Source organism: Melospiza georgiana, chromosome 8 (genome assembly GCF_028018845.1).
Source record: "Melospiza georgiana isolate bMelGeo1 chromosome 8, bMelGeo1.pri, whole genome shotgun sequence".
NCBI classification, from domain to species: Eukaryota; Metazoa; Chordata; class Aves; order Passeriformes; family Passerellidae; genus Melospiza; species Melospiza georgiana.
Genome location: NC_080437.1, coordinates 34,899,096 through 34,923,652, shown reverse-complemented (window position 1 = coordinate 34,923,652; position 24,557 = coordinate 34,899,096). Strand labels below are relative to the sequence as shown.

Genomic DNA, 24,557 nt, shown 5'->3' with positions numbered 1-24,557 from the left:
CCAGAAGCTGCCCTGCTCCCAACACCCAGGGGCGAGCGAGAGGGCACAAGCGCCACACGGGCTGTCCCCAGCCAGCGCACCCAGCCCTCCCCATGCCCGGGGCCGTTCGGTTTTTGCCATTTTTGCGGGCACAAAGGCGGCAGTGAGGAGCAGAGCGGAGCAGCTGCAGGGTGAATAATTGATGTGCGATAATTGATGCGCTGGCAGCTCCGGCCGCTGCCGCCGCTGTCGCCCCGGGGATGCCCCGGCCGGGAGCGCAGCCCTCGGGCACCCGCGTCCTCCGCACCCCGGCGTGGAGCGAACCGCGAATTTGGGGTGAGTTTGGGCAGCTTCGGGGGGTTCTCAGCGTCCGGCCAGCTCCTGTCGCTCCCGCGCCTCTTTCTCAAAACAGACTCTGCTCTTTCGTAGTCTGAAGTGGGGTTAAAAAAGCCTAAAAAGTCAGGAAGTGCTTTTCTTTTTAACTCTAGGGGATATGTAAACAGCACCTACAGAACTGGCACTGAAGTTATGATGAAGCTGCCTGAAATTATCTGGTGGTATTTAAGTTTTCAAGCTACTAAAACTAAAGATATTTATGTTCCCTTTATAATTTTCCCAAAGTAAGATTAATGTAATTTGGTGTCAAATGTGAGAGCTTGAAAGAAGTTTGTTTCCCATAAAAAAAAAAAAAAAAGGTGGTTCCCTGTCGGAAGTTTAACTTGTGGTGGCGTTATTTTTATTCAGTTAGAGACATTTCTCAGGGTCATTTCTCAATGACCTGAAACTTGCATCAAGTTCCTAATTAATAACTCTGCATTAAATGCTCTATTTTACCTTAAAGTAGTAGAAAAGTAACTTTAATTTTCCTAAGGAAATGGAGGAGATATATTTAATATATAAAGCACATGGCAGCGACGAACTAAAGCAACTCTGACCCCTTCTTTATAAGGTGAAAAACATCAAAGTATTTTTGTTTTGTTAATCATTAACTGCACCTACCTACAATACTTGTTTCAGCTGTCTGAGTTATTTTCCAGCAGTGCTCCTGCCAGCAGTGCCTGGGAGCTCTCAGGTAACTCAGTTAAAAATTGATACCAAAGCAATCAGCTCCCGAGAGCAGAGGGCAGGGGTAGGAGCAGGGATGTGAGATGAATCATGAATAAGCCTTGATTGTGAATAACGAGTTCCCTCTCTTTTTATTTGTTTTTAATTGCATAGTCCACATTCTGCTGCTTCTGCTTTATTTCCTTTGTTTTAATCACAAAAGCATTTCTTCTTTGGCATCTCAAACCCAGCCAAATTTTGAAGGGATACAAGTCCGGCACAATGATATCTGGTGCTGACAGTAATTAAATGACTGTGTTAAAAATTAAAAAAAAAATTAAAAAAAACCAACAAAAGCCAAGAGGTGAAAAGAGGGATATGTAAACACCAGGAGATATGCAAAGAATGGATGTAATCCTGCACTCCTTAATCATGGGAGTCATCCTTATTCAGGAAAATAATCCTGCTGCTTTCAGCAGACATCAGTGGGTGCTGGAGCACCAGGCCCAGCTTTTCCAAGGAGATAACAGTGTTTTACCTGGGTCTTTTCTGCAGTGCAATTTTAGCAACACAGCTCTTGCTGATGTGTTTGAATGCATTAGTGATAATATTAAATTAGGCTTTACCTGATGTCCGTTTTGCCTCTGCAAGTGTGAAAGAGAAAAACGAGATAATGGATGGGATGTGGCAGGGAGAAGGTACAAACCCCGCGTGTTTTATTGGCTGCCCCTGTTCCCTGTGTTTGCAAATCACTTTTTGGTCCTTGGGATGTATCAAATTTGCCTTTTTTTTAGGATAGGATGCAACTTTAGCACCAAAAAACTCCTGAAATCCTTTAAAGTGTATTTGGCTCTCCCTAAAAGTGATGTTGATAAATATTGTCCATCTGATTTAAATACAAGGGGATTGTGATAACATTCAGGGGATGTTTTTTACTGCTGTGATGCTCTCTGATCTTGCAGGAATGACACATTTTTATACAAATGTGGTGGGTTTGTTGCCCTTTTCACTAACCCAGCTCAGCATTTCTGAGCTTTGCCCTCCCAGCCCATGTGGTGCTGCCCTGTAATCCAGGAGGGGGCTTGGGAGCACCTGAGTGCCCTTCCCCAGGCAGAGCATCTGTTAATGAGGAAAACTAATTACCTAAAAGCTTTCAGCAGGATGGGTTGTGAAGTATAAATAGTCATGAACTGCTCCTGGTGCTCTGTGCTTGTGCTGCTGCCAGCACTGGTGGGATGGAGGGGAGTGACCCTCTGCAGTCACTGCTGTGGGAGGGAAAATTCTCTTCTGAGCACCCAGAAAGGGGGAAAAATAGAAAAAATTACAAGTAAAAATGCACTGGATGATGATTCCAGGTGGTATTAAAAGCTTGCTCTGAATTGAGGTTGGCACTAAGTCTCTGTTGGGTTTTTGTTGTTGCATTGAGCCATCAAGAACGAGCTGGTTTTCTTCCATCATCTTTCTTATGTGGTGGTTCCTATTTAAACATGAGGTTTAGTGGATTAACAGCATTTATTGCTACAGAAGCAGTTTAGGGCTGAGCTTACATCGCTCTCAGAGAGCTGGCAGCCATAAAATGCCCCCAATGCCAAGGGCTGGGGGGACAAAGAGGCGGCTGCAGGAGGCAGGAGTGGCCCTGGGCAGCATTTCCCTTCTCTGCTCCATGCAGAGTCCCAGCAGCAGCATCATTTCTCTCCAGGGAAGTCTCTTTTTGTCCCTGAACCCTGCCCTTGAAAGTTCCCAATCCTTGGAGAGCCCCCCAAGCACTGGTTGTGTGTCAATTTGAACTTTATCAATTTTGATGGTACATTTCTTACATCTGTTCTCCTTTATTGAGTTCTACCTATAAAAATCCAAACCACACGTGCAGCAATTATTATTTGAGGATCTCCTTCTGGCGTTGGGCACAGGTCAAGTGCCCATTTTAGTTTTTATTGCTTTTTGAGAATTTTAGAGGTGGCTGTTCAAGCAAATTTCTTGAAAAGTTTTTCAAACTTGGCCAAAACGTGCTCTGGAATGGTTCAGCCTGTTTTGTATCAAAAATTGTGTGCGCGGTGATGTAGAATGGCTGGGTTTGGGGTTTTTTTGGTATAAATTGTGTATGGAAAAGGTGTTTTCTGTGATTATTGACGTGTTTATTCTTGAGTCTCTCGTTGTCATGGTTGGTACTTGGTCAGAGGTTGGACTTGATGATCTTGGAGGTAATTTCCAGCCTCAATGATGCTGTGATCCTGTGACTTTGAGGTCCTTTCCAACCTCAGTTATTCTGTGATCTTGTGATTTGAAGTGGAGAAAGTGAGTTGGTGTGAGTGTACATGTTGTATTTCATGTATGACTACAGACAGATATTAATGCATATTTTTAAAATGAAGGTTTTCCCTTTTCCTCCAGGAGTTCCTCTGCTCTAAATCCCAGCCTGGGAGCAGAGTTCCCAACACTCCTTGCTTGTTTGTGCTCCAGCCCAGCCCCAATTTCCCCCCAGGGCATTTTCAAGGGTGTTCTTCTCTCCTGTGATGCTGCTCCTGATCCATGAGACATTTCTGCATCCCTGGGAGAGCAGGGGACAGCCCCACTCCCACCCCTGTGTGTGGACCCACCCCAAACCTGTCCCAGATTGCCATCAGAGCCGTGCATTAATCACTCAGTTAATTGGGTGATGCTGCAACACCTCAGTCTCACACCTGGCAACCCACTGAGCAAAGTCCTGTGGGGAATAAACCCTGACCAATATCTGTGACAGGGGATTCTCTTCCTCCCCTCCCTGCAAAGTACCAACAGCTCTGAGTGTTGTGTCCCCACTTGTTGATGGTGTGTCACCATTAATAATTATTAGGGTCCTGCATAGGTTTGCATCTCAAACAACTAAAAATGTCTTTAGTGCCCATGGCAGGAGGGGAATGAGGTTCAGAAACCTCTGCTGGTGATTAAAGCCCATCAGTGCAGGATTTATGGGGGGCAGAGGACAAAGCAGTGCAGAAAACACAAAATAACCAGCGACAAAATCAACAATTACCTTGGCTGTCTTTTGGAAGAAGAAGAATAGAGTCAAGACAATTTGGACACATTTTCCCTTGTGTCTGTAGGATAAATAAATGGAAAAAAGTGTTTTGGCAGCAGAAGGTAACTCTGGCCACGTGGCCATGGGTGCTCTGGGACACCTCTGGGACTGGGTTTCAGATCTCTTTGGGTTTAACTGATTGCATTTAGTTTTGTGCTTCTATTGCCGTGGATTCCTAGTGCCACATGGAGCTGCCAGCATGGAAATGGATTTGGGAGGCTGGGCAGCTTGGCAGATACCTGGCAGGGCTTGGCTCTGCAATTCCCATGAGAAACAGGGCAAGGCAGAGCCCAGGGCCACACATGGAGAGCTTCTGCCTCTTCTGAAAGCAGCTGCTGCTCTTTGGAGCATTTAAAATTATTGTTAAATTCCCTTTCTGGATAAAATCAAACTTTAACAAGCAAAGTTCCTGTGCAGAACAAGAGAACTTTTTTTTTTTAAATGTAGTTTTGGTTAGCAGGACACCTTTAAGAACAGATTATACTGAAAGCAAGGTTTAACCAACACGAGGTGGCTGGGGCTCACTTTGCTCAGTTTTCTGTGGCTGAGCTGCCCACGAGATCCCTGCCCTGCATTAATTGTCAGCATTGCAAGAGCAGAGGAGCAGCCTGCAGGGAGGGTCTGTGCCAGCCTGCAGGTGACTGCACCAAATCCCTCTGTTTTTCAAGGAGCAGCTGAAGCAATGTGGTTTTATTCCCGTTTTCCACGCCTGGAGCTGGCTGAGTCTCACAAAGGGCATTGTCCCAGCGTGTGACACACAGGGAGGGTGCCCTGCCATGCACAATGAGAGGCTCTCTCCATGCACAATGAGAGCTGATGTCAGTGTGCATGCAGCCTTTGCCTGCTGGGCCAGAGCTGAGCCCCCCAAACTCTCCTTTCCCTGTTTCATCCCCTCAGTGTTACCTCAGCCTGAGCTTCTCACTGCTGAATTTCCTACCAGGCAAACGCTGCTCACTCTGGGTTTTTTCCTTTCTTTCCTTGCCTTGAACAACAGCTCCTGACCTACTTCTGTCTTTTAATTGCTGCTGCAATATGAATTTTAATTCCAGCCAGAGTCCAGATGTATTGAGGATGCACAGCACATGCCAGGGCCAGGCCATTTATTTCCCAGGCCAGTCTTTCCCAGCCCTCTGAATCCAGGGGCCCCTTAACCTTTCTGAAAAAATATCTGAAGCCATCATCACGTATTTCACTGTTGTCTGCTGATGGGAAATGCAGATAATAACTGCTAATCTAAATGCTAATATGTATTTTCTCTGACAGCTTAGTTGGTTTTACTGTTCTTTAACCTTTGGCTGGAAATATTAATGGAGATGGATGTGAGCCTGGTGCTTCCATCCCTCAGTGCCCAAATGAACCTGGGCAGGGACAATTTATAGGTCAATTTATATTTTTATTATTATACTGAATACTTTTTGCTGCTTTTCATGGCTCTTTTTGGGGGATTATGGACATTAGAGGATGAGTGGGTCACTGAAAACTCAGAATTCTGGATCTGGGGAGATCACAGCTTGATGAACAAAGCATTAAGTTTAGCATTCTCCAGAAGGGTTCTGTGAACTTTGTTCCCAAAAAAATATCCCTATTTACTTCTCTACATTTGAGAAGAAACACTGGCTACAGGTGCTGCATTTTGAGCATCTCAAGAATTTCCTCTCCTGGGGACATTGTTTTGCTTAGCTAAGATCTCCCTCTTTTTATTCCACAGAAATGGGAAATGAGGACAAGTTATCAATGTGTCTTCTCCTCAATTAAATTAACTCACAGAATTAAAACTGAACTTAAGAAAAGCTTTAATCTTAATCATTCTGTGGTTGTAGCTTGTGAAGGACTCAGGAATCCTTTGGGAGGAGGAAAAAATGTATTTAAAAACATAAGCTGGTTTAGCTCAGGTTTTTCTGGGATACACTAGATTTTAATTAAACAGGAGTTTAATTAATTATAATTAATAAGTAGAATACAGAAAAGGAGAGCTGCTCATACTCTGGAGAGTCAGAAAATGAGGAGAAAATTGGGGATGCAGCCTCACACAAGCCGTGGGAATGCAGCTGGGAGGAGAAGTCCAGGGAAGGACAGCACACAGGGGAGGATCCTTCCCTCCACCATTCCAGAATCCTCTTTCCCATCAATATTTTCCAGTCTTTTGCTTGCTGATCACTCTGCCAAGGGAGGATTTAACAGCACAGATGCATCAAATCATTATCCCAGTGATGTATTACAGGTACATTGTGTATTGCAACCTGTTCTCACAGCAGCCAGAGCGTTAGTGCCTGATATTATTACTGATATTTGATGTACAATCCAACTCTATTTAATTAGTTCACTAAAATGCATTTTCTGCCAGAGATACAGTGAACAGGAAGGAAAATCACCTTCCTGGAGAAATGCCTCGTAGCAGGATGACTGAAAAAAGCAGATAGGAGAGTCTGAGAGGCAGAAATTGAGCACATCAATCCTGCAGATCCCCCAAAATCTGTGGAACCTCATAGCTGAGATTTTGGAATACAAGCTGGCAATTTAGCTGTAAAATAAAACTCTTCAAAAGGAAACTCTCATGATATTACCTATAAACACTTTAGAACAGCAGATTATCTGGAGTTTATGGGTAAGGTAGCAGAGAGATGCTTCTGTGCTAAAGGAAGTATTTTTATGTTTGTCTAAATGACCTGCTCCTCATCCAAAGAGCTGCAGCTTTGCCTTAAACACAAAATTGAGCTGTGGCCTGGGGAGTCATCCCTACACAGCCACACTTGTGTTGTCTCCTTGGTACCCACGTTCACAGTGGCACCAGGGGATCATTAAGAAAGGTTTCATCTTCTTTTTGCATCCTCTGAGGAAGCAGGAGAGCAGGATTTTGGCACAAGCTCTGTGTTGGACTCCTCTGCGTGCTGGATGGCAATTTGTGCCAAAGCCTCCCTGAGCAGGTGAGGGGGCAGAAACAGCCTCCTCCTCCTCCTTCTGTCCTGGGGGAAACTATTGTAAAACAGGGCCCCCAACAAAAGAGGGAATGATGCATCTGACTCCATGTTCTTAGAAGGCTAATTTATTATTTTATTATACTATATTATATTAAAGAATGCTATACTAAAGAATACAGCAACGATACTTACTGAATGCTAAAAAGATAATAATGAAAACTCATGACTCTTTCCAGAGCCTTGACACAGCTTGGCCCTGATTGGCCAAAGAGTGAAAACAACTCACATGAATCCAATGGAACAATCACCTGTGGGTGAACAATCTCCAAACACATTCCACGTGAGCACAACACAGGAGAAGCAAATGAGATAAGAATTGTTTTTCCTTTTTTTCTGAGGCTTCTTAGCTTCCCAGGAGAAAATCCCTGGGCAAAGGAATTTTTCCAGAGAATGTGAATGCCACAGGAAACCTGTGCTGGCTTGGTTGCTGCACGTGGTTGGAGGATGCAAGAGCCAAACACCACTGCAGGTCCTGTTCTCCTGCATGTGGGAAGATAAAAGGGCTTGGGAATGGATGTCTGAGCCCTCTTCCATGAAACCAGGGGATCTCCTCCGGCTCAGGGCTCACTGGGGGCTGTGAGAAGGGCCCCACTTGTGTTGCTGCTGCTGCTGTCCCCCTGTGAGGTTGGCACTGGGGTGGAATCACAGCTCCTGGACCACTGGATTAGGGAAGGTGTCCCTGCCCATGGCAGGAGCTGGAATCAGGTGACCTTCAAGGTCCTTTCCAACCCAAACCATTTGAGGATTCTGTGATTCCCACAGTGCTTGGTTGGGAATGGTCCCACTCCTAAACTGTCATTCCCTGCAAACCTCTCCATAATCAATGAGCTTGGGAAGGCTCATGGAGGCCTCCAAGGGCAGAGGGCTGGATGTGGGGTTCATGGCTTGTGCAGAGTGAAGGAGCTGCTTTGGTGGCTCCTTCCACCAGACAGGTCAGAGAGATCCAGAAGGGAGAAACCTGAACAGTGAGCTCAAGGAAACCTCTGCAGCCGCCTGTGCTCCTGTCTTGGTTTGAAAAGCCAGGTGTCTGCTAAGGAAGGCAGGAGCCTCCCCTGAAATGGAAAATGTAAACTCCCTCCCTCTGAATTGGTATAATTTTGAAATTAAGGGGCTCTCAGGCAAAGATATGGGAGTAGGAATAACAGTTCTTTAGTAGGAAAATTAAAAATACAAATGGAATAGTAAAAAAAAAACCCACTGAGAGAGTCAGACCATGCCCTGCCCCCCGTGTGTCAGGGGGTGTCCCAGCCCCATCCCATGGGGGCTCAGCCCTCCTGCAGTGCCAGCTGTGGCTCTGCTGCAGCAGGGATCCTGCACAAGGGGGGAGTTTTCCTCTGCAGCTCCAGGGCTGCTGCAGATGGGCCTGGGCTCCCTCTGGCCATGCAGGGCAGCAGAAAGCTGCTCCTCTGGCAGTGCAGGGGGCAGAGGCTGCTGGGGTGTCCCAAAGCTCAGATTGGATCCAGGTAGGAATGCTTGGCTCCTCCCCTGGGCGGAGCATCTCCCCATGGGATGGTGGAATTGGATCAGCCATGCAGGGACACTCACTGGCCATGGACAGCAGAGATCTCCTGGAGGGAGGATTGGCTGTGGAAGGGATAAAGAAAACTGCCCCATGAACAGAGATAAGTGCCCCACCTCTGACAGATGGCAATAGAATTCACACCCCCGTTTCCAACCTAAAGCTTGGTAAATGGAGCCTTGTCCTGGGTCTGGCGGATGAGACAGGAAGGAAGGGATGTTTTCCCCTCATCCCAGGAGTGCCTTTCCAACCCTTCCAGCCTGGATGGGAATGTCAGGACACCATGGAATGATTTAGTCTTAATCTTGTGCTCATTTCCTGTGTGGATCTGCAGCGAGCCGCTCCCCCACATCCAAACTCCACTTTATTGCTTCTCTTGTTCTTTCTCGTTCCCTTTGTGCTCCTCAGGTAGCAACTGCATTTTAGCTTGTTTTCAGGAACCAGCAGTAATATTTCCTGAGCCAACTCCTTTCTTTAATTTGTTGTTGTTTTGGTGTCTGACACATCCAGAGCTCTCCCTGGACTCCGGAGTCTCAGTACAGTACAAGTGTCTTGAGCACAGTTTATTTTAATCAGGCCTCCCAGAATTCAGTAAATACTTCAGGCCAATTCCTCCAGTAAATCTGAACACATTCAGCAGAAACATGTGCAGCCAGTGCTCAGACATAATTGCCAACAATTTCACACCCACAGAATGCCTCTGCCATTCCCAGAGCCCCATCTTCCCCATCGCTGCTTCCAGCAGGAGCCTCCCAGTTGCTAAGGGGATGGAAGTTCTGATGCAGCCCTAAATGAAATATTTTCAGCACAGAGTGCAGAATTACCCATGTAGTTTTCTGGTTAATGTTCTCTGTGTCAGAGAGAAGCAGCTCTCCAGAGGTCTGGAGGCCAGGTTTGATCCAGGCACTACCCAGGCATTCAAAATATGAATTGAATCCGTGTCTGCTGCATTTAACTGGAGCTCTGACAATTACAGGCTGTCACAGGAGACTTCCACTCCTCTTCCTGACTCAATTACCCAGGCTCACGCTTCTCCTGAGATTGAGCTTGACTTTATGTACCATTGCTGTAAATAAAGTCAAGCTCGTTTTCCTTTTTCTTTGCTATTCTAAGGAAAAAGGAGAGGCTGATTTTAGCACCCAGCATCCAACTGAGCCCAAGCCTCAGGGGAAGCTTTTGGCTGAATTGCAATTAAGTATTTCTTTCTTTTAGCCAAGTTGTGGTTATTGATGCATTGAATTTTAAAAAACCCAAAAACCCCCACTTCCCATGTTTATTGCCCAGTCCCAAATCCTTGCTATAGGAATATATATCATAAAGTTTTAAAATAACAAGTATACATAATCAACTAAGGTCCTCTTAAAATTTTACAGACATATATCATTACTAGGCAAAATACTGCAGCATTCCACTAAGTTATGTTATTTCCATTGTATTATTTTCCATAATATCCTGCTGCTTATGCAGCCTTGTTTTCCTTATTCCCCATTTTTTGTGTTGAAAAGTTGTTTGCATTAAGCTGTTTACAAGTCCTGGTTCCTTTTGTGAGTGATCTGTTGATTGCAGCTCAATAATGTTTGAGAATAGTGAATTATTTCTTGCATTTTGGGTGATCTGAGTGTGTCCCTGTACAATTCCTGACCTGTGTCCTGCTCTGGAGCTCATTAACTCTGCACGAGTCAGGCAGGCTGCACCTCCCATGGAAGTGCTCCCCTTCTTCTGCTTCTCCCCTTTTCCCACTGGGATGGCACAGCAGCATTGTGGGAATAAATCACACAGGACTATTTTCTTTACGGTGGAAAAACCCCATTCTTTATTCACAGAACTCATTTTTATACAGTTTCACAGATCTCTTTTGGAACTCCCATATGTCAGAAGCTTTCTTGCCAATTACTTTATTGGTTAATAACAAGTTGTTATTGATTGTATCAAAGTCTTGGTGTGTATGTGCATGGAAAGTTGTTTGTGAGAGATAGTTTTCATTTTTCTATTTAAGGTGTAAAAGCAGTTTATACAGGTGTTAGTTGGTTTTTTTTAATCAAGGAATATTTTGTTATGTTAATGAGCTGCTCACCCCAGGATGGGAACTTGTAAAATGCCAGCTTGGCTTAGAAGAAATGACAGGCCAGCCAGAGCTGGCCTGATTTTATTTAATTTTGAAATAATTTTTCTATCTTACTGCAACAAAGGATCAGCACAGGATGATACATGGAAGTGCTGTCCCACAGAAATGAAATCCCTCTAAAGCTGGGAACTGGGAAGTGCCCACCACAGTGCTGGGGAACCTTGGATGGGTTGCTCCCAGATGTTGTGTGGAAGTGTTTAACCGAGCTGAATGGGATAAATGCCTGAAAAAAAATCCATATCTTGTGGAAATCCCTGCTGTGCTCCCATGGTTTGGGTTGGAAGGGACCTTAAATCCCCCCCAGTGCCACCCCTGCCTTGGCAGGGACACCTCCCACTGTCCCAGTGTCCAACCTGGCCTTGGGCACTGCCAGGGATCCAGGGCAGCCAGAAATGACAAATTGTGCCTTGCTGATGCTCCCATTAACTCCCCAGAGCTGCTTCAGGAGATGAAAAGTCTCCTTTTCACAGTGCAGGAGTTTTAACTGTGCCCTGGCTAAAGATTACCTCAACCTGCTATAAATTGAGATGTTTCACTAATTGCTTTCTTGGTTCATTAGCCAAATTGTGAGTCTGAGGGAAATGGAAAAGGCTCAGAATGAATTTCCCTTGCAATCCTTAATTTAAATGGTGAATAATAATTTAATGTTGAACAAAACATTTTGGGTGATTTGCTGTGCTGGAGCTCATTTTTTACCTTGGGATCATTTGCCACCTTTGAAGCTTTGTGGGGAAATGATGCTCAGCTCTGCTTCTCTGTGATGTGACACCAGGCAGGAAGGAATAATCATTATAGAATAATTGTAATAATCTCAAAATTTATTCAGAAACACTTTTGTCATGGGAGGTCCCTCCTCAGATATTGTTTTAAGCAGTGAGATAAGAGAGATAAAAGGCAAAAATCTGTAAAGGTTTTGCTTCTGTGGATGCTGTGGCTCTATTTCCATTTCAGCCATGAAGGTGTCAAAGCTACAACATGTCCCTGGTTTACTCCTTCCAACACTCAGCTAAAAATCAAAGATTAACTCTGAGCAGCTGCAGGTAACAAATTCTACTAATTCATCAAAGCCAGCACTGCAGAATTTAATCTGTTTTATGAAATTCCTCCCATGGATTGTTATGGCAGGGCTGTGGCACAGGAGGTCATTTGTGAGCTCTCAATTGCTGGTTGTGTGACAGTGAAAAAAGGAGGCCAAAAGAAAGGTTAAATTAAAGAAGCTGCTAGAAGCTATTTATGTGAGATGAATGTATATTATCTAAATTAATGACAGCAAACCTCCAATTAGCTGAACGCTGATGCACAATTTGGGCTTTATAAGGTAAATGCATGTTTTGTGCAGCCAAAGGGTTGGGTGAGGGAGGTTTCACTGGGGTGGGGTTACAGGTAAATGAACATTTTCTCTTTCTTGGGGCACAATGACCTCGCTGCTGCTGCTGACAAATCTTTACAATAAATCTGTCATTGTTTCCCAACATCAATAAGGAGTGTGAAACTTATGACCTTTCCCTCTAAATTATCCTCCTGTAACATGGGATGAGCAAAAACCTTGAATGTGCTGCTTTGTGTTTCAATAAGCAACCTAATTTTTATTTGAGAGCAGAGATTTCCTCCTCAGGCCAGTGCATGTTGGTTTGGCTTAAATAAACTTGGTTCTGTTTTGTTCATTTAGAGAATTCCTCTGTAAAAATACAACAGAGAGTGCAGCTATCAACTCCTTCAAGGAATTCAGAGGAAATTTCTAATGTTTTTTTGCAGTTTATACATGTTAAAATAATGGTGCAATGGACTGATTTGATCAATTTACTCTTTGGGGAGGGTAGGATTTTGTTGTAGATCATCAGTTACTTCATTATCCTGATTATGGTCATTGAGATTCAAGATTTAATTACACTTTGTGCAGAAAAACTCAATTTTAATCTACCCAGGAGCTTCACATCTCCTCATACCTCCTCCTATACATCTTCTGAATTTGGTGATTTTATGGAATCTCTACCTATTACTTCTTTTTTTTTGACTTGCTGATGATTCCAGACTCATTTAGTGTCAGTATTTTGCAGTAATGTGCCCCTTTTGGGGTCATTCTGGGAAAATATCAATTCCTAGAATACTTCTGCTCATTTAGGATGACTTTAGGGAAATGTGGAAGCACTACTCTATTTTATTTTATTTATATTTTCTTTGATTTCTGGCTCTGTTCCTTTGTCACCCTGGTCTTGTCGAGGTAATTTACACTGGCTTTATTTTTTTCATATTATCCTCTGATGTATCTTAATCCCATCCTAATTTTGAGATGGCTGAGCTATCAAGATCCTTTTTTATAATTTGAGCAGCACTCTGTGTTGCTCAGCACTTCTGTGCTGTGTGCTTATATTCAAACTCACACACTTTGTAGTGCTTCAGTTGCTATTTTTAAGCTCCATGTACAAATTCAGCTTTCCTTGTCTTCACTGTTCTTTGTAATTGTTTTTTGGGTTGTTTTTTTTTTTAACCTGAGATTTTCTCTGCCCATTCTGTCCAAAAATACAGAGGCTTTTATAAACAACTTTCCTTCAGCTTTTAGTTGGGGAGAAAAAAAACCAAAAAAACCCAAAAAAAAAAAAAAAATCCATAAAAACTCTCTCAGCTGTAAAAGCATTAACTGCTGTTCTATTCTGGGGAGGATGGAGCCAGGCTTTCTTTGCAGCCTCCTCCTCAGTCCCCAGGGTTTTCCCAGTAAAATTCCCTTTTTTCCTTCTCTCCACTGCCTTTTCCTGTGCCATTAGAGTGGGACTATTTTAAATGTGAGGGATTTTCTTTTGTTTCCTGTGTCCCACTCGTGTTTCCCACTTTGTCTAACTGGGATTGCTCTCCTTCTGAAAGCTGAGGGACATTTCTAACACCCAGAATTGAAGACAAATAATTACATGTGGCTTGACCCAGGTCACCAGCTGGTCACCACCTACCTTTTCTTTCATTTTTATTCCCCTACCTTTGATCCCCACTGCTGTTTATTCTGCATTTCTAGCAGGAGACATTTAGCAAAGGCTTTGGCTATAAGATGAATTCCCAAATCCACAGAGTTTCCTCATATTGTATTTTCAGACTGAAATCCCCTTGAAAGGTCACTTGAAGGTTTGAAATACCAGAGCACTTTGATTGCTGTTGATTTTTCTCATGGTGATTGAGGAGCCATTGAGCTCATCAAGCTTTACTTGGTTAAATTTCTGTTCTTGTGAAGAAAGAGCCCGCAGAGCTTTCCCACACAGCTGCTGCTGGAACTGCATTCTGCAGGGATGGAAATCCCAGGAATGACACCTGGATCTGCCCGAGTGGGGCAGAGGAGAAACCATTCCATGTGCCTGCTGCAGTTAAAGGAGAGCATGGATCCAATTAGCCATGATTATGATGAGGGATTAATTTCCACAGCCCAGCAGTGGTTGAGGTACTCAGTGCATAGCCCAGAGGAGCTGGGGGTGCCCCTGGATCCCTGCAAGTGTCCAAGGCCAGGCTGGACATTGGGGCTGGGAGCACCTGGGACAGTGCAGGGTGTCTCTGCCCATGTGTCTTGGTTGGAAAAGCCAGGTGTCTGCTAAGGAAAGCAGGAGGCTTCCTTGAAATGGAAAATGTAAACCCTCTCCCTCCGAACTGGTATAATATTGAAATTAAGGGGCTCTCAGGCAAAGATATGGGAGTAGGAATAACAGTTCTTTAGTAGGAAAACTAAAAATACAAATGGAATTGTACAAACAAACACTGCCAGAGTCAGAGCATGCCCTGCCCCCTGTGTGTCAGGGTGGTGTCCCAGCCCCATGCCATGGGGGCTCAGCCCTCCTGCAGTGCCAGCTGTGGCTCTGCTGCAGCAGGGATCCTGCACAAGGGGGAGTTTTCCTCTGCAGCTCCAGGGCTGCTGCAGATGGGCCTGGGCTCCCTCTGGCCATGCAGGGCAGCAGAAAGCTGCTCCTCTGGCAATGCAGGGGGCAGAGGCTGCTGGGGTGTCCCAAAGCTCAGATTGGATCCAGGTAGGAATGCTTGGCTCCTCCCCTGGGCGGAGCATCTCCCCATGGGATGCTGGGATTGGATCAGCCCTGCAGGGACACTCACTGGCCATGGACAGCAGAGATCTCCTGGAGGGAGGATTGGTTGTGAAAGAGATAAAGAAAACTGCCCCATGAACAGCAAAGAACTGCCTCACCTCTGACAGATGGTAATTTTGAATTGAACACACACTCAGCTAAACCTGAGACACCATGGCAGGGGGTGGGATGGGATGGGATTTAAGTCCCTTCCAACCCAAACCATTCCATGATCAAAATTTCTCTAAAATTAAATCAGAACTACATCCCCAGGGAGGTGACAGGGTGACCTCTATATTTTGGGGGTTGGTTTGTAAGGGGTGATGTTGTTGAGTGAATTATTTTTGGGATCATGCTAATAACAGGCTTTTAGTTGCCCCATAAGCTGTGGATGTGTTCTATGAGATAATGTATTTATAGGTTTGTTCACCAAGTTTGGCTCAAATAAAGATTACTGACTTCACAGGTTTATAGGCAGTCCAAGCATTGGATAATTTCAGTACAAGTAGCAGTGGATAATTTCAGTATAATAACAATGGATAATTTAAGTGTAAATGACCCTGAATTCACTCAGGAATGGCTGAACATGGTTCTTTTGTAAAAGCAGTAACTATAGCCCTACCACCATCATAAATGCAAAGATCAAATTGCTTCTGAGACTTTAGAACAATAATATTGAAGATTTTTGCCTAAATGGTGATTTCTCTCAGCATTGACCTGCCTGCCCATGAGTTTGATGCTGTTGTAGTTAATCTTTTTTAGGCAGAATGATGAAGTGTCTAAACTTGCCTGTGTCATCCCAGTGCTCTTCTCTCTTTGCCATCAGGATGTTTCTGTTGTCCCACTCTGAGTTCATGCCCTTAAAATACTTTTCCACTCACCTTCCAGGCTTTGAGGATCCAGCTCTGCAGTGACAAAGGCAGAGGGCTGAGTTATGCTAGAAAAATATTAATATTATACAGTGAATTTTTTTTATCCTTGTGAGAAGATAGATCATATAAATGAGGCAATCATTGCTGAGAAGAGAACTTAAAATCTTTCCTTTTTCCAGTACAAAATGCCAAGACTTTTTAAGGAAAAGGAAGATGGGAAGTGCTGTGTGGAGCTCAGTAGCAGAAATATAATAGCTCTGTGTAGCCCTCTTTGAAAAGCTGCAAGTTGGTTTTATTAATGAGTGAAAAAGTAAATTGTATATTATTTTTTACAAGAAAATTAGCTTTTATTTATGTAAGGCAATCAGTGTTTATTATAAGTTAAACATTTGGAGAACCAGATTTCGAAAATCCCCACATTCTCTTGGATTTACAGTGAGAGTTATGTGCTTGGTTTTCACCACAGCTGAACAAAACCTCATCCTTCAAAAAATCCTGTTAAATATTCTTCAATTCTTGTAAATATCCCTGAATTCTTATTAAATGCTCTTCAATTCTGTATAATCCTGTATCATCTTCTCTTTGGCAGCCGCACAGCAGCTGTTGGCTCACTGTCCCTTGATTAATTCTCTCCCTGTTCCAGGGTGGAATACACCTAGTTTGTTTAGTGAAAGGGAATATGGCTCATATTTAAAAATCCTTTTTAATGCAGTTACAGCATCTTTGCAGATTTAATTAGGTCTCAGCCCCTTCCAAATCGCTCAAGTCAAAGGTCCCATCTTACTTGTCCCTGAGGCACCGTTACACCGAGTCCCCAGACGGCGCCGAGTTCCTGAGCGATGACTTTGCCATATAGGGGCTAATTACTTCTAATCTTACACATTGATGAGCCTGGATTTTATGTCTCTGAGCCACTGGGACTGGAACTGCCAAATTATCCTCTCCGTAGCACGGGGGTTGTTTCTCCATTAAAGGGACTGGCTCCACAAATGACAATCCCTTCCCACCAGGCGCTCGCGTTTGAAACCCTAATTATTGCTGGCACTGGCTGCATCCATGAGCCTGCTAATCCCTGTCAGGATCTCAGGGAAGCTGCTGAGCCTGGCTCAGCTGGGCCAGGGAAGGGTGAGCAGAGCAGCAGAAGGGAGCAGGAGCTGAGTCACGAGGGGATGTGGAAGCTGCAGCCGGACATGGAGCATCCCTGAGCCTGGCCTGGAGCATTTCTGAGCCTGGCCTGGAGCATCCCTGAGCCTGGCTTGGAGCAGCATCCCTGAGCCCAGCTTGGAGCAGCATCCCTGAGCCTGGCCTGGAGCAGCATCCCTGAGCCTGGCCTGGAGCATCCCTGAGCCCAGCTTGGAGCATCACTGAGCCTGGCCTGGAGCATCACTGAGCCTGGCCTGGAGCAGCATCCCTGAGCCTGGCCTGGAGCAGCATCCCTGAGCCTGGCCTGGAGCATCCCTGAGCCCAGCTTGGAGCATCCCTGAGCCCAGCCTGGAGCAGCATCCCTGAGCCTGGCCTGGAAGGATATCCTTGAGCCCAGCCTGGGAAGTGCATCCCTGAGCCCAGCCTGGCAGAGCAGCTCTGAGCCTGGCCTGGGAAAGCACCCCTGAGCCCAGCCTGGAGCAGCATTTCTGAGCCCTGCCTTGAGCACCAGCCCTTTCATTTAATGAACAATAACTTCCACCAGGTCTTTAAACGAAATGACTCAACACTTTCACCTTCTCTCAGAGTGGGAAAAAAAAAATGTCTTTGGAGTCTATAATGCATGAAGGTGTTGGAAGCCTAATCTAGTATAAGCTGCCTTCAGCCAGGCCTTTTCAGCACCAGGGAAGAGAAATGAATGTCCAAAAAGCAGCAAATAGCTCCAATTGCACTCCGATTCCGTGGCAGTGTGTGCTGGAGGTCAGGAACATAAAGCTGTTTATTTCTCCCCACAAAGCAGACGCTGTTATCATAACCTGCTCTAGGTGCAGGTATTGCAAACTTCTTCTTCAGGGAAATATTGGATTTTATTACAGCATTACTACACACCACCTAAGCTTCTTTCCCTGCTTCTTTCTGTTGTAGTCTTGACCTAGCCTTGGAGTTGTGTCCCAAAAGGAGCAGTTTTTTCCAGGAATCTGAGTGGAGTTATAATAGTTTGTGTTGAGCATTTACCAGATCTTTCCAGCTCTGTTTACCAGATTTATCCAGCTCTGCCAATGGATAACCATGACCTGGAAGCTTTATTAGAAAAGGAGAAGATTGGGAAGAATAAGGTTTGGAGCTGGTGGAACTGCTAGTTGTCTGTATGCAAGGAAATCAGTAACACTTTGATTTAGCTACTGCTTTTTAAAAGGCAACAGGGAAAAAAGTGGAAAAAGAACCCAAAACACCAAAAATCCCCCAAACTTCCATGTTCTCAACCTTGGAAATCCTGGGAAAATCCTAATATTATCACAATACACAGCCAGAAACACCAGTGTACACCCAAGGTACAGAAACATCTGTGCACATTTCAGTATTTTATTGAAATATAAAAAGACCATTATAAATTAGAGAAATCCACATAATTTTGACTTACTTAATAAACTTCCCTGAACTGTTGAATGAAGTACATAAATCTACATTTATACATCAATCAGCATTAAATTTCTGGCCAAGGTGTTAATCCCAACATTCTTCTAAGGCTAACTACATTTAGAGTAATAAGATGGTTTTAAATCAATATGACATAGACCAGACACATTCTCCAAAATCATGCTTTCAGTTTAGGTTGTGAGAAACATTTTTGCCTTTTTATTTAAAATAACGAGTGACTTGCTGGAATTATATTTTTTTTACATCATAGATGACCTTTATCCCACTAAGCACCAAAAAGTGCATAAAGTGCATGTACTTCTGAGTGTATTTTAACTTTTTTTGCTCTTTAAAAATGGAAAAAATTTAAAGTCCTGGGTTTTAATCTGTTTAAAGAGGACTAAACTTTAACACAATGCCCTTGCATGTGTCCCTGCAGTGTTTGTCTGTCCTGTTGGCTGCTGTTGGTTGGGTTTAATTTACAGTAAATATTCCTGTTGTAAATATTGGCCTTTTTGCCTCCCTTGAAGAATGCAGTGCTCTCTAGATTGAACCCCTGTGTGTGCACATCTGTTTAGCATTCCCACCATCCAGATTGCATGGATGGGTTTGGGGAGAGAAAATTCAGCATCACTGAGCTCCATGGTGCAGGGTTGGAAATAAAACTGGCCTGTTTTCTTCCTCAGGGTGGGACAGACCAGGCTTTTCTCCATTTTCCCTTTGGATATAAGAGCCACCAAGGTACCTTTTTGGAGCAGATGTAAAAAAATGTCCTTTACAAACAAAAAAAAAGAAAACAAAACAGACAAAGACACATCTCATCTTAAAAAAAAACCCAAAACACCAAAACCAAAAAAGCTAAAACAAAACCATCAAACTGAAATTGTAAATTAACCAAAGCAACTGGAACTAATCCAATAGAGATATCTAGCTGAACCTATTGGTGCAAGAAAATGGGGATAAAAAGAAGATATGGGTGCAGAAAGGGTGCACTCAGTTTGCCGAGGGCTGAAGCCGTGTGGATTGGCTGTACAGTTTCACATCCACATTTCCAGCTGCAGCTTTTTTCCCAAAAGAATTGGACCTACCACCTGAGCTTTGCTGTCCTTGGCTTTGGGCAGATCTGACCTGGTCACATCCCAGCACAGGGCTGGGAGCTCATGGTGCTCCTTGTTGGGCCTGAAAAGGCTCAGCCATGTCCTGCAGGTCATTCCCAAGGTTTGATGAAACAGGGAATATCAACAATGACCAAAGAAGTTTCTGAAAGCACATCCAGCAAAGTCTGTGCCCTGGAAGTGGTTTTGTTACAGCACTAGTTCACATCATGTCAGCTCCTTTCCCTGCTTCTTTCTGTAGTAGGTTTGACCTAACCTTGGAGTTGTGTCCCAAAAGCAGGAGAGATGTTTGGGATCAATTCCCATCCCAAAGCATGGAAGGGTTGGATGTGGAGGGTTTGGCTGGGGGAAGAGTGCAGCTGAATTATTTAATGGTTTGTGTGTTGGCTCTGGATCAGAGATTGTTGTGGAAAGGAACAACTGCAGGACAAACAAAGTGGTGCTGGTGGCAACCGTCCCCAGCCACCTCATTTGCCTTGGAGAGGGAATTGTTTCAGCATTTGGTTGTTCTGAGCTGCTCAGTTATCCCTTCACATGGCATTACTCCAAGCATTCTCTGCAGTAAAATCTGGGAATCTGGTGCTGAGTCTGTCACATTTAGGAGGGTGACTGCTCCAGCACTGCTTTGCTCTGTGGCTTCAAGCAGGACAGATGTTGCATGTGGTTATGTCTGAGGTACCCCACTACCAGGGTCAAGCAGCATTATTTGATTTTCTCCAAGCCCCTCAATTTCCATAATCATACCAGGAGATTTCCATATTGTTTTAGAGAATGAACACAAGAATGTGGAATGGAAAATCCAGGCTGAAAAAAAAGAGCCCATTCCATGAGAACTGGCAGAGCCCACGAGCCCAGACCCAAATATTGTTCCTCACTCCTCCCCATGTCCCCTTTCCCTTCCCCTCTTCCATCCGCCCCTGTGCCCCCTCCCAGTGTGTCCTGCCTGAGTGGGAAACGTGTCCATAGATCCAACAGGGATGACCTGGTCAGCTTCTGTTTGTGGCAGCCTCTCATTCCCACAAATCCATTGATTTTTGTGGTCAGCTTGGGACATCAGCTACTGACCCTTCTGTCAGCTTGCTTGGAAGAGACCACAACTTCAAAAAGCCCAGGCTGGGCAGAAAGAAGGATAGGGCATAAATAAAATTCCTTTTGGAAATCAATGTGACCCATTTACAGGGCATGGTGCAAAATGGTTGGGTTTTTTTGCTGTTTGGGTTAGGGTTTTTTTTCCCTTACTTGTTTCACATGCAGTAAATGAAAATTAGGAAAAAAATCAGGACTTCTAAACCACAGGGACAACTTTTTTGCAGGGAAATTTGTGTCGTGCCCAAGAGAATGCAACCCTCTAAGTTTGTTCCTCTATCACCCTTAGTGACATCATAATTAAAATGTAAAGCTGTATGAATGACTTTATCTATGCAAGTAGCTCTAAAAGAATAACTGTTACAAAAAATAACTATTCACATATTGAAATATTTTCATGATTGGTCTGGCATTGAATTTGTTGTGGGGGTGTGTGTCAATTTTACAAACACAGCCTTGGAGAACGAGGAATTTCAGGACAATGCTCTTTCTTACCCATCTGATGCAGCTCTGGTGTTGAATGCAATTATTGTTGAATGCAATAATTTGAGATCTGAGCTTAGTTTTGCACAAGAACTGGAATACACAAACAGGTTTGGGTGGTTGTTGCTAGGCAGCAGCTGCTTCCCTCTTGGAAAAGCAGCCAGGGCTGCCTGGGCTGGTGCTGACAGCCCAGCCCTGCTCCTTCCCATCCAGGTGACATCCACGGCCAACAGAAAGCTGGAGACAACTCCACCTTTCATCCCAAAAAGCTGCCAGGAATTACAGGTTTGAAGGCTTTAACATTTAATCATCTATTCCAGACTTCCTGCACCATTTCAGAGCTGAAAGCCCGAGTGATTAAAAAAAGAAAAAAAGCAATGGCCAATTGTTTTCTGCTGAATCTGGTGATAAAACCAACCACATCCCCTGTGTTTCATCATCATATGGCAACATTTTTGATTTAATCTCTATTATTTAATCTCTTTCTGGGTTTTTCCACCTGTTGCAATGGAATCCAAAAAGGGTAATTTCAAGATGAAACAAATGTGGGTGTGTAGTAAAAGCACGTTATGAATAGAGATTTGGTTTTCTGCTTTCCCTTCTAAAGGCAAATTCAGGTAATAATTCAGCAACCGGAAAGTTTTATGTGGTGGAATAACTGCAAAGTTCAGCTATTAGATTTCAAAAAGGGGCAAGTCCATGGCAACTGAAATAAATTAGAGGGAGCTGCAAAATATTCTTAAATTTTGCAAAACAAAACTATTTGTGATCACACCAGCGACTTAGAAACGGAACTTTTGAGGCCTCATAGTTATTTAAATCTTGCCTATTGTGTTTTTATCCTGTGAAAGCTTATTTTTTTTATCTTGGCTTTAGCCTCCTGCATCCCCTATTATCAAGCACTTTGTGATGTCTGTAATCACAGCAGTTAATGTGAAAGATTTCCCAGAAAGAAAGAATAATCCCAAGTATTACACAAAAAATGAATGCTTCTGTTGTACAAAAGTAACATGAAAAGTCTGTATTCAATCTGGCATGGCTGGAAATCCAGCAAGTTTTGTTTTGTTGTACAAATCGCTCAGTGTCAAATTTGGCTCCTGAACATCCCATTTCTTTGTTTTGGAAACAAAATGGGAGTGATAGAGATGTGGGCTGGAGTCACTCCTTTGATACCTCCACAGAAACATCTGTACCCAAGGCACACATCATTTGCTGGAGTCACTGCTGTTTTAGGAGTATTAAAAGGAAAAAAAATCAATAAATACCATTGTTACGCCAAAGCATCTCAAAAAAACCCCTGCAGCAGGACATAAATTGAGTCATGAAATGCATAACAGGCAGCACACTTGTCCTCTCTGAATTTCTCTTTCAAAAGCAGGTAAATATAAGAAATATTGAATTGGGAGGCTACACAAAAACCTCGAGCTCTTATTATGCACAAGCAGCTCTGGGCAAATGTGTACATTTTGTAATTGCTACCAGTTCTGAGCAACACGGGTGGAATTTTTATTTACAGAATCCATTTGTGCCATCAAACTCTATGCACGTTGTGACCTTTACATAAATACTGGTAATAACACTAAAATCACTCTTCATAAATATAATTTTTTGGCTGCAGAACTGCTTTGCCTTTGTTTGATTATGCACTGTATTTGTCATGTTTACAGTCACTTAAGAATTTTCTGGCTGTCTCAAGCATTCCTAGACTTCCAGAAATGGATGTGGTCTCTAAAGTGGGGTTGTTTTAATGCCAGGTTGGGAAGGGGATTCTGAGAGGGGTGAAGGAAACCTTCCATCAGCTCTTTATGGAGTGTTTCTGTTAATTACATCTTTATTCTGAGAGGATATTGGGTGCTCAGGGACAATAAACCAAATAATGTGACAGTAGGTACTAATGAATCTCAGTGCCAGGCTCTGAACCAGGAATTGTCTTCAGAATTCCCTAAAAGTAGGAAAAATTTAGGTGCTGATGTTGCCTGGACTCACGTCCTTTCTTTGTTTCTGTCTCCTGGTTACTTTATTTTCTGTACAAATTTCTGGCACATCCAGTGTTCATATTGAAATATTGAATATATTTATTCAGGTTCTAACCCAAAAGTCAGCGCTGCAAATTTCTGACATAAAACAGCCTCCAGTGAGTGCCTTGCTTGTGGTTTTTCCCCTCTCTTGCTTCCCATGCCAGGCCAGTGACACCTCCAGGGCAAAACCCCTCCCTGGGATCCCTGACCCCACTGAAGGGTTTGGTTAAAGAAATATCAGCAGTTTCCCAAAAGAATAAAATGGTCACCAAGCAGGAATTTGGTAAGGAACCTCCCTTGGTGTGAGCACCTCATAGAGGGATCAGGATTTCCCAGGATCTCATAAAGAGGATTCCTTTTCTCTGAGCAGAATTTGGGGGTTTTGTTGTTGTTCATGCTCCTCTCACTGCTTTGCCAAATCCTCTTATAAAAATGTGTCCAAACTATGGAAATGTATCCATGTCCCAGGATCATGGTGAGATGTATGGATAATATTGGATTGCCCAACAGCACATCACTGAAAATTAAAAAAAAAAAAAAAGGGAAAAAGAAAGAAAACTTGGAGTAGAAAGGGAAAAGGGAGAAAGTGAAGAATTTTCTTAATTTTGTCTGTGTGATGGATGTGCTGGGGGTGATCCCTGTCTTTATATTATTAATTGGAGATAAAGAATAACAGCAATGCATAATGAAAACACCATTTTTTTCCACTTATGCATGGGTTTGAAGATCTAATTCCTGTGCTCTTTCCAGCCCCCTGATGAGCACCTTGCTTCTAATAACACAGATAATGAGACATTCATGACTTGTGGCTTTTTGATAGCAGACCAGAACCCATTTGTCCCTTCCATGGTGGATCCTGTAATCATCTCTGCAGGCAGCCAGCACAGCTCCAAGGTGTGCAAGCAGGGAGAGATAATTCACTTATCAAATCTCACTTGTAACAGAAGAAAATCCCTCCTGACACATTAAAAAAAACCACAACAACAAAGAAAACTCTTCTATTTTGTTTACACAATGACTCCTTTTCAGGCTGAAATGATTTCAGGCTGTTAGGCTCGCTCTGATTTGAAAGCCTTCCCCACCAAGCTGCCTTAAAACACCCTCATTTTGTGCCACTGTGTTCAAGTGCTTTCTTTTGTGGCAGAGTGCTTGTTTGTGTTGGCTTGGCTTTTTTTCATGACAAGAGAGGTTTCAAGGAAAGGGCTGGAGCTGCTTTCCCTGCTTTGAGCCCGTGTTGCTGTTTGACCCCTGCTGTCAGGATGTGCAGGTGGCACAGGACTTAGATCTTCAAACCCATGCATAAGTGAAAAAAAAAAGTGTTTTCATTATGCATTGCTGTTATTCTTTATCTCCAATTAATAACATAAAGGCAGAGATCACCCCCAGCACATCCATCACGCAGACAAAATTAAGAAAATTCTTCACTTTCTCCCTTTTCCCTTTCTCCTCCAAGTTTTCTTTCTTTATTGCCCTTGTAAGTTCAGAAAGATGCTCTGAGAGGACTGAAGGACTGTCCCTTTGTCATCCTTTCTTGAGGAGCACATCCTGTGTGTTTTAGGTGTGTTTGAGCTGTCAGGATGGTTCCCTCTTCTCCTTAAGCATCCTGGTGAAAATTCCTGCCCAGCCTTACACCAAGGCTGCTAAATGTGAAATCCTGCAGAGATTATCA

The 24,557-nt window shown here is 43.7% G+C and overlaps 1 protein-coding gene across 1 annotated transcript in view; it reads left to right on the top strand.

Annotated features, from left to right (window-relative positions):
• Positions 1 to 239: 239 nt before the first annotated feature.
• The window catches only part of C8H10orf90 (chromosome 8 C10orf90 homolog), a 61,781-nt gene continuing 37,463 nt past the window's right edge, over positions 240 to 24,557 (top strand). Inside the window, exon 1 of the mRNA XM_058029319.1 lies at positions 240 to 315. Within this exon, the coding sequence (XP_057885302.1) occupies positions 240 to 315 (76 nt within the window). The remainder of the gene's footprint in view (positions 316 to 24,557) is intronic.